Source organism: Helianthus annuus, chromosome 4 (assembly GCF_002127325.2).
Source record: "Helianthus annuus cultivar XRQ/B chromosome 4, HanXRQr2.0-SUNRISE, whole genome shotgun sequence".
Classification (NCBI taxonomy): Eukaryota; Viridiplantae; Streptophyta; class Magnoliopsida; order Asterales; family Asteraceae; genus Helianthus; species Helianthus annuus.
The window spans coordinates 81,593,345-81,604,654 of NC_035436.2; the positions used below are offsets into that span (position 1 = coordinate 81,593,345).

Consider the following 11,310-nt stretch of genomic DNA (forward strand, 5'->3'; position numbering starts at 1 on the left):
TTTCACATCGTTGATGATACTGATAGGTCCTAAGAAAAATAAAGGTCAGAATATGTCGACCTCAATCCATTATTCGAAAGTCAAAACGTTTGTTGTCACTTTAAAACATGAAATCATAAAGTGTCAAACCATACAATGACGTGATGCTCGACGTCACCATCAAGCTTATATAAACGTGTGACATGTTTTACAACAACTATACACAACACACTCCTTTTCATTGCAACATCAACTTAACTCTCCACGCGCAATGTACGGACACACTCACAACAATGAGACATATAATTTCTCACCGGACTTTCTTCTCATGTCGGGATCACTGCTTCCACCGCATAAGACCACCGATTACCTCATCCCTCCACCCCCTTTAATCATCCCTGGGTACGAGTTGGACTCATTGTATACAACGAGTAGCGGAGGGTATGACTCACCGAGTTATACCGCGAGTTTGACCAAGGAGATTCATAGGAGTGGAAGTAGTCAGTCCATAGCTAGTCAGTTTAATAACTGTAACAATGGCTTCTTAAATCAACATGTTTCGTCCCCTACTGAGTTACTAGACTCAGAAGGAAGTAGTTCCACTTCAATGAGGAGGGTTTTCAGTGCAGGAGATATACAGGTTTTTTTACTTGTTTTTTTTTTTTTTTTTCTGAAAATTAAAAAAAAAGTCTTTGCTTTTTACACTCCAACAAGTCGTCTCATAGACAAATTAGCCGAACACCAATTGAAATGTCTTAATGTTTACGATTTTACTCTTGTTAAAATTTTAAATATAGTAAAAGTGATATAAGTACATGGGCCAAAAACGTAATTTACTCTTGTTAAAATTTTGAAATTACAAACTGTCAACATCACTATTTTGAAAGTTAAACACCTCTAATTCAAGGAAATTTATGATATACACATTTCTTTCTAAAACTATAAGGTGTGGCCGGGGGGTTTGAATGAAGGGCGTGGAGCCACACGTGGTGGCAAGCACGTTAGCATAATGGCGTGGAGAAAAAAACACTGGGTGGGAAAGTGGCGTAGAAGAAAATAAAAAAAAATAAAAAATAAATAACAACAACCAATCAAAACAAACCTAAATACACGTACCCACTAATCAAGAGCCTCCACCTCACTCGCACATTTTTGCCGCACGCCGGTGGAAATCTTCAAGCCCCAAGCACAACATCGTTCACAACGCCGGGCATGGGGTGGTTTTATGGGTGTGGACTGGCAACAACGTTGTGTTTCGACGTCCATACCGGGTGGTCTAAAGAAGAAAATTTTTTTTAAGGAAAGTCTTCAATAATGAAATCAGAGCCCTAAATAATGGAACTCGGGTACAACTTCTGGGCAAATCGCCTATAGCGTTTGCCTCATGATCCGGTTTGTCAAGCCATATCCATTTGCTGCTTATACATCTCATAACTTCAATCGTGGTCCAAGTTATACCCATGTTGGGGTCTTGTCTCATTGTTCTTTTCTAGTTAGTTGAAGTAGAAATCGGTTAACTGTTAAATCAGCTACTTATCAATTTCCATTTTAGATGTTAACACGAGTACATGATCAATATAGTTAGAAACTAATATATATTAAATTATTATATTTGTAAGCTTCTTTTATATATTAATATAGCCATTTGTTTCACTTTAGTACGTAGCTTTACCCCAACAGTGTTGTAAGGAATTATAACCCCACGACATATGATTAGTCTCAATCATGAGTGACACAAGGAAAACACAAAGAGAAGGCAACTAGTTTTATTAAACTTTAATATGTTGAATGTATTATTGTTATTTGAGCATAATCCTTGTCTTTAGAGCCAATGAGTTGGTAGTGGAGTGGTAAGAGAGATCTAGGGATCTAAGTGATCTAGGTTTAATTTCAGCCGCAAACATTTAGTTTACGCGGCATCTGGTGATAATGAGAGACTAGGCGAGTAGGCGGCGATCGCTAGTTTGATCCTTAAACTAAGCGGGTTTTACCTCACCGCATTATCGTGCCTTTGGGCGAGTCTTCACGGTATTCGGCCGTAGGTGAGGGTTTTCCCCGGTTCGAAGGCGAGTGTATACCGATGCTGTGAATTGCAGTAGCCCATTTGAAAGATTCGTTAGCCATTAAAAAAATCTTAGCCTTTATAAGCTTTTTAGTTTCAGATTTATATGTAATTAATCATTGTTTCAATTTTTTACAGGGAATAAATATGGTACATAGTAACTTCCATCGATCAGAAAGTCCATTATCGAGTGAAAGTAACAGTATCATCGAAAGGATGAACAAGGCCTGTCGGTACTCACCTGATGAGAAAAAAGAAAGAATCGAACGGTATCGAAGCAAGAAAACGCAGCGTAACTTCACCAAGAAAATCAAGGTTAAACTCGCGTACATATTTGTTAAGTCAATTTTTCCTTCTTTCAAAAAAATAAACAAAATACAAATACTTTTGTTAATGTTCTATTTCCCTTTTCCTAGGCATAACAAACATTTATTTTCGTTGTATAGTATGTATGTAGGAAAACATTGGCAGATAGTAGACCTCGTATACGAGGTAGATTTGCTCGAAACGATGAAATCTCGACAATGGTACATCAATGCGCGAGTCAAGGAGGGGGAGAAGAAGGAAATGATTATGAAGATGATGACAACTGGATGAACAACTTTCTTGATTCATTCCCACCAAGTCTCATTCCCTAAATTTACAAACCTATGTTTGCTTTCCATGTAATAGGAGATCCCAACCTTATTAATTTAATCATGAATATCTAGATGAATGTCTAAGTGTAGATTTTATTATGTATTTGTTTAGAGTTTCTGTGGTGATAATCACAAGCTTCCCTCTAGTAGTATTATTTATTTTTTAGATGTGCAATTTATGTACTATTAAATTTAAACATTTGTGTGCATATTTGATGGTAAGTTGTGCTTAAATGGTTGTACTTTAATTAAATAAAGGTTGTAAGTTGTGCTTAAGTGGTTCTACCTTAATCAAATAATAATGGTTTCATTACCTTACCAAATTCAATGTGTTTTGTATGCATGTATGGTTGTAAATTGTGCTTAAATGGTTGTACCCTGATCAAATAATGGTTTCATTATCTTACCGTATTCAATCAGTTTGATCTATTCAAAGTTGTGTTGTTTATTTGTAAATTATTATTATATATAATAATCTAATTAATTTAGCCAAAATTTTGTATAAATATAATTTGCAACATATTGATGCAATGATTGTTGTAATGTATGCATTATTGTTTGTATAGTGGTAATGATATATAGAGTAAAATGCACGCATAGTCCCTATGGTTTTGTAAAATAACACCTATAGTCCCCAACTTTTGGAAATTACACCGGTGCTCTATGTGGTTTGACAGTTTGTTAATCGGATGGTCCCTGGAGTGGATTGGGTTAGTTTTCTCAGTAAAGTCCATCTGAAATTACTTATTTACCCCTCTTTTCAAAAAATAGAAAAACAAATAACCCCAAACTTAATAACTTAATACCCCATCATCATCATCATCTTTAATACCCAGTCACTACTATCAAGAACTTCATAACTATAGGTGTTATTTTACAAAACCACAGGGACTACCCGTGCATTTTACTCTATAGATTACGATGAACCTGTCAAACGAGAAAAAAGTGACGCCGGTTCATCGTAACGCGTGAGTCCTATATCAACTTAGTTATTTTATTCTATGTTTTATGTTTCGACGTATCGGTTTAATTTCTTCGCATTAACACCGCAACTTCAGTGTCGATGACGCGGGAGGTGCTTAATACTAGTTCAAGTTTAATTGCTTACATGGTTTATATGATTAAGCGTCATTTGGAAGGAATGTCTATGAAAAGGGGTTTTCGAGTTGGGTCACTGGAATATTTTAAGTTTATTTATAGATATAGTATTCTTTTTATATAGTTTGTTTTCTCATATAGGTTTTTAGACGTGATTCGATTTTATTCATATCATCTGATATGTTGTGTAGGTTTTGATGGTGATTATTTTTGTTCACATGATTTGGTTTTGAAAGTGATTTTAATCTCTACCAGTTTCATGTTTTTTAAAAGGTTTTTAAACATGTAAAATGAAGAAAGAAAATAAAATAAATGAAAGAAACAAATAAAAAGGAAGAATCACTTGTTTCTGACTCATTTTTTATGTATCATTTGATGATTTTCGCACTTTATGTTTTTTTAAGAGATTATCTTAGTTAAAGTGTCATGTTCCTCTTTTGGAGGCAACGCTAACCTCGGCCATATTGGTTTGAGTCAGCAGAGATACAGTTTCGCAAGGCCGGATTATTGAAAGATAATTAAGTAAGTTATTAATGCAAAATGTGGCATTTCCTTCTTTTGGAGACAACACTACGCTCAGTCATATTGGTCTGAGTCAGCAGGTACACAGTTCCGCAAGGCCGGTATAAAGTTTTAATAGTAGTTTGTTTATAAGTGATTACAAGCCGTTATTACTTTCACCGATTTGATGTTATCTACCTCAAGGAAAGTCCTAATAAGCTTGAATTAGGTACTCGCAGGATCTATACACTAAACGAGGCAAGAACTTTACCCAAGCTACCCTTCTAACCCTCTTCCATGCAGTTAACGTGCTTTATATAGAGCGTAAAGATACGAATGTGTAAATCAACAAAACATGAAGAATGATAGACTAAAAATTCACCTTCAATGTAAAAAAACTAGTTGTTATAGTCATTAATACATACCCAATTAAAAAGTGACCAAAGGTTAGAAATCAAAGGTAATACACAAAAGATTTCGTCTTTACCAAGTGATGTAAGAGGTTAGTCAAGCATGACCATAGTTTGACAAAAGCTCTTACTATTAATCTTGAATCCCGAGACTACTCTAACTCTAACTAATGTAGCAGAAGATGATGGTATTGTGGTGGTGGAAGTGAGAGAAATGGTTTGCCAAGGGATGATTTGCAAATGAGCCAAACACCTCTATTTATAGTTGGAAACAAGAGACTCACATGGCCCCATGCCTGGTTGGCACGGCCCTGTGTCCTTCACCTTCTCTGTCTTCATTTAATGCTCTTGTCTGCTCTTCTGCACACACGGCCCCGTGGCCCTTGTACTTGTTGTACGAACTCAGATATGCAAAAATCAAAAATGAATCTTTGTGAACAATGTGGATATCATTTGAAAATGAGTGACATTGCTTCTTCGACCCGAACCAAGGAATCCCTTAGATATGATGAGAGGGATTCGAACCCTCGGTAAGCAAAAGCCTACATAGCAGTTCCAATGCTACGCTTTCAACCAATGCTTTATTTCTGTCCTAGTTGATCCTGATTGTTGTTAAAGAGTTGAACAATGAAAATAGATGGCGAGTGCCCGATCGAATTGATCGGGTCATGCCCAACACCTTACGGCACGAGCTGACGACAGCCATGCACCACCTGTGTCCGCGTTCCCGAAGGCACCCCTCTCTTTCAAGAGGATTCGCGGCATTTACGTACTATCAGTGCCAATATTGGCATATTGGCTGAGAGTTAACAACGGCCCGTGCTTAGGTTACACGGCCCCATGTCCTGTGTCCCTTGTCGTTTTTTATTTTTCTTTATTCTCTAAGGAATCTTGACTGGGCACAGCCCATGCCTGGCAGGCACGGCCCCGTGTTGGGCTTCTGGATTGTTGCTTTTATTCTAGGTGAAGCTTTGGAGGGTCGGTATAACCTGTCAACTTCCTTTCTTCGTCTTTATGTTGGTTTTTGTTGTTAATTTGTTCCTTTTGTTCGTTTGAGCTTATTTTATCTTAGAAAATCAAAAGTAAACAAAGAAACGCACTTTTTCTAACGTTAGTATAAAAAGGGTTGCTTTTATACCGTATTTGATATAATTTATATGTTACATTTTGTGCATATCACAAACCCTTGCGCACCTTCTTGAATGTTTGATATCTAAATGGCTCTAATACCACTTGTAAGTCCCGAAAAACGGATCAAACAACGATAAATATCACCAAGGATGGACGGAATCCAAGCTTGATGATCTTCAAGAAATCAAGAACAAGAAGAAGAAAGATGAAAGATTTTGTTGATTCAAATGCTTAATCTTGCATACAAAGGTGTTTGTCTAATACAAGATTCGAAAACAAGGAGAACCAACAACATGCTCCTAACTATCGTATTCTATTTATAGTAAGGGTTTAAGGTGCACTCCCCTTAAACCCTAGGCCCATTATCACCTAAGTCCACTCTAATACCTCCACTTTCTAGAAGCTTGGTCCACATTCTATTAATCCATAAACCTATAAGGCCTAACAGCTTTTGCCAAAATTACCAAAAAACTTTTTTATAGGTCTTAATTTCCATTTTACCCTACAAATTTTCTTTAAAATCTTACAGTGTTACAGTTTGACCACGATCCCCATAAAGTGGGTCAACTTCTGCAACCCCTAATTGAATAATGTTTTGTTCTATAAAGAGATGCAACATAGCTCACCCACCCTATAAAGTGGGTGCCCGAAAATGTTATCATTTAGGGAAAGATGATACAACATAGGCCACCCCCAACCAAATAAATAAAAAGGTAAGCATATACCATTGAGGGAAAAAAACAACCACATAAGAGATAAATAATATAGCCTAAGTAGTTAATTAAACCAAACAAGAACGAATAACCATTAGACTACAAATTGAAACAAGAAAAACAGAAGATGATCACTTAAGACCATATACCATAAATTACGGTGTATATGTGAAATCCAAAAGGACCTTCTCTTTTTAGCCCTCATCTAATTTTTGATCATCAAGGTCAAAGCTAGAACAATTATCACAATTAAATGATCTCTCACGCTAATTACAACGTAAATATGACTCCTGAGTGTGCACATAAGCTTACCAATTTGCTTCTTTGAGGCATAGATTTCTCATCCCACTCATCAACGTAAGGCTAATCTATACTATGTAATAAAAGAAACCTGATTTGGGACACATATCATTCAATGAGGGCATCAATAATTTATTAATAAATTTTAAATTTTAAATTAAAAAGATTTAAATATTATATTAGAATTTTATTTTGATTGTAAATCTAAAGTCTAAAATAATTTTAAATCTAATCTATAATTTATAGATTTAATTTTGATTTAAAATTATTAAAAAAAAACCCATAACGGCAAGAATAAAGAATAGTTAAACCTGTAGCTATATTTTCTTCGAGATGATGTATTAGTCCCAACTTCTAACTACTCCATTTTGACGTTAATATATTTAAAATCATTCAAAGATGCTTTTAATTTGATAACTACGAGAATAATTAAAGTATTCTATTTTACACTAAGGTAAATAAAAATTTAATAATTTATAAAACAATATTATAAGATAAGATACGATCGAAATTAAATAATTATCTAATTAAACTAAGAAATATAATACCAAGAAGAAAAATAAAATAAGTGTACAAAAGAAACTTAGACTCATAGAAATATGATACGTGACTCATTCAAAAATGCTTTTAATTTACTTAGGTATGCCGTATAGATAAATAGATAGATGTAACGAATAAAACTTACTATTATGGAATCAGCTTTTATACACTCTAAATCTTATTATATCCGTTAAGCATACATTAAAGTTGATATGGTTCTCGAATTCCTGAGCACTCTGGTTAAAAATTATTCCGTAATGAACGTATCTATACTATATAATAAAAGAAACCTAATTTGGGACACATGTCGTTCAATGAGGGCATCAATAATTTATTGATAAATTTTAAATTAAAAAGATTTAAATATTATATTAGAATTTTATTCTGATTGTAAATCTAAAGTCTAAAATGTGTTTTAAATCTAATCTATAATTTATGGATTTAATTTTGATTTGAAATTATTAAACAAAAACCCATAAAATTAGTAACCATTTAATCAATTTCGTAAGTTTTACTTTCCCTTCTAGAGTCAAATTAGATTTTTGTGATAATTAAAGTTTTGTCAAGAATATAAAAAATCATTATTTAATATTCAATATATTACATCAAATGTTTAGAATTAAACTCCACTTCATTCTAGATACTAGGTATGTTTTTTTACTCTTCATATGCTATGCATATTATCTATGTCACATAGAAAATATCATGTTTTTTTAGATAAGTTTACCATGTCAAATAAGTAATATGCATATTATCTATGTCACATAAACAATCATGTATTTTTAGATAAGTTAGATATATGTGTTTTAAAACAAGGTAAACTGTTAACATACATATTTTTTCCTATTGTAACTAAGAGGTAGAGGTCTGTGAAAGGTATCTTCACATTCAGAATGCCATATACTTTTTTTTAAATTTAGATTTATTTAGTTGTCGTCAGTGGCAAAGCTTGAAAAAATTTCCACCGGGGGGGGGGGGGCGGAATTCACCGAACCTAAAAATTCTATATAAGTAAAAAAAATTTATAAAACCGGGGGATCAAAAACGTATAAACCTAAAAAATTTTACACGAAACGTACATACATAACACTATTGAGCGAAAAGTTCGGAAGGTCGGGCGCCTCTCCTGGCCCCTTGAAAGCTACGCCTTTGGTTGTCGTATAGTGTTTCATGTCTTTATTTTTATTTTTTCAATTCATGTAAAGTATTACACTATACATAATATTTTCTCACTATAGTTAATTGGTTTTATTGATTCAATTATTGTCTATTCATTTACATTACTTTTATCTGTCTAGAAGTCTCTTTTCAGACCTTTTAAATGGTATGAGACATATTACATTATCAATAGTTTTTATTGGTTTTCTTACTAATTGTGATAAAAGTAATCATTTCGTACAATTCATATTGGTTTATAGCTTTGAATACGAGCATACCTTATATTAATGTTAATGATAGCGAAAGTGAGGAAACTATATTTGGATGCTAGAAAATATAATATTATGCCAACATTAACCCGTCAGAATAATCTATTATCAGATAAAATCAGACACGTTACATTTGAACAAAAAAATGTCACAATAAATATTAGTAGTGGTACGAAATTTTAAGTTCCTATGACAAATCCTAAAACAAATAACAAATCATATTATTATGAATGACTATACAAACTTCAATATTTATTTCGTATCTGATCTGCATACTACTCTATATTATATATACTTAGATCATATTATGAATATATTTTTTTTATTTCACATTATAATTATGATTCACCCCGTGTATTACACGGGGCAATAACCTAGTTAACCCCATATTCTAATCTCCAAAAGTAACAAACAAGTTAGCAACCTGAATAAGTGCTTTACCTCGGTCTGGAACCCATTGTGGTTGCATAATGGTCTTCTTGGGTTGGTACTCAAATGCATCTTCCATAGTTCACTAAAACAACCCCTTTAACCCTATTGCTTTGATATCGTGGGATGATCATGTGACACTTTTTTTATATAATCATCTTTTACCTTTATACAAGGTTTTGGTTAAGCTGAGACTTTGGGGTTCCAATACCATCACCCAAATCAATAAGTATGTAGGATCGGTTTTGACACCGTACGATTGCGTAACGGACGTTCGACGTGCAGAATCCGTGAACGTGCATGACCGAACATACAAGAACGTACTAATGACGTGATTCTATTGATATGATATCGTGTACAAAGCCATGAATCACGTGGAGAGACTTTCTCTCTCTAGGATTAGATCTCTAAATCTCCAAATGAGCAAAAAGTCTTCTAAACTATGACATAAAGCTCCTATTTATAGCCCTTGGAATTAATGAGACTTCTCATTAATTACCAAAATGCCACCTTGCTATTTCTAACTAGATATAACAATATAAGCTTGATTCTTTGGTTTCTGCTACGGACTAGATTGATGAAGGCGATAGACAGATAATGCACTAACAGACTCCCCCTTGGATATTGCCATAGTCAATCTCATAGTGTCCTGTCTTTCTCTTTCTCGAACAGAATCCCGTGGATCTGTCTTCGAGCTTCCGTTGCTCCCCCTCTCGGTAGTCTCTTTCTTCAGGCTCCCCCTTTTGTCAAGCTTCCGTGCTTTTGGGATCGATACCTGGATTTCCGTATACAAGCTCCTCCAAAATATTTATTTGGCTTTTTGAATCCACGCTTCCTCTTGCGTTGAGCTCGTCTTCAGACTCCCCCTTAGAATCAGCTGTCGGGATCGTAGTCTGGCTTTCACCGGTTCACAAGTTCAGGATCAATTCTTGGCTTTGTTCTGCATCTGCTCAGGATTTGAAACCTGGTTAACCTGCACATCCTCTACCTCAACATAAGTTTCACAAATTTATAACACTTAGATTTAAGAAACTTACTGGTAGAAATCATTAATTCATCAATCTGTATAGTTACATCAAGTTCAATTGAATGACGTTGATTAACTAAGCACATAATCTTTCAAAAACATTTATATGTAACATTCAAAGATTTCAACATATTCTTCCAAACCTGTTCATCATGTTTAGCACTCGAATTTTGAATATCAGCTCTTCAACATCAGTTGTCGAAAATCTTTTTGAATTTTCAAAATTTTATGCTAAAACACTCCGAAAATCTTATTGGATTTTTGTTTTTAAATGAAATACAGTAAAGAAATATATACAAACAATATTTTTGTGAGTTTGTGTAAGAGGATCAAATCAATTCTTGAGACAAATCACTAGCACCGTTAAGCTTTAATCATTTTAAGTTCTAAACGATTCACATAGATTGACAATATAGTTATCCTCTTAAACTCAATCTAAAAACTTTCAAAATGCTTACCGATACGTTAAGGTATATTAATTTTGCACTAAATTCTTATGGACCCCACGATCTCAACATATCCCCTCATCATGCAATACACTAACTCAAGTAATGCCTTTAAACTTTCATCAACTGTGATATGTGCGAAAACAAAGCAGAATGTTTAAACATTAACAATCAGGTCGATACTTCCGTATACGCAGAGAAAGTCCAATGTTTAAACAAAATAAGCAATAAAACAAGTTGAAGTTGTTTAGGCTTTAACCACCAGGTCGATACTTCCGTATACGCAGAGGTGATCCAAAGCTTAAACGAAACACCAAAGAAAATAACGCAGAACGTTTAGGCAATAACATCCAGGTCGATACTCACGTATACGCAGAGGATGTCCAATGCTTAAACAAAATAAATAAATAAAACAAGTTCAAATCTTTGCAAAATAAAATGCACAATCACAGCGACTTTTAAGCAAGTTGTGAAAGTTCACAAACTTAACCAGTTTTTATGCTTTTTGGCATTCAGCGATTACTGAGTAGGTACACAATCACGAAGGACAAAACTAAGTACTATGCTTTCAACCATGTTTCCCACTAGAACTAGGCTTTTTCATTTAGT

The 11,310-nt window shown here is 34.2% G+C and overlaps 1 protein-coding gene across 1 annotated transcript; it reads left to right on the plus strand.

The window, feature by feature from the left end:
• Window positions 1–214: 214 nt before the first annotated feature.
• On the plus strand, window positions 215–2,845 carry LOC110934653. Its single transcript, XM_022177541.2, has 3 exons — window positions 215–619; window positions 2,180–2,356; window positions 2,488–2,845. The coding sequence occupies exons 1-3, from the start codon at window positions 251–253 to the stop codon at window positions 2,677–2,679; spliced, it is 738 nt and encodes a 245-aa protein (XP_022033233.1). The 5' UTR covers window positions 215–250; the 3' UTR covers window positions 2,680–2,845.
• Window positions 2,846–11,310: the final 8,465 nt, after the last annotated feature.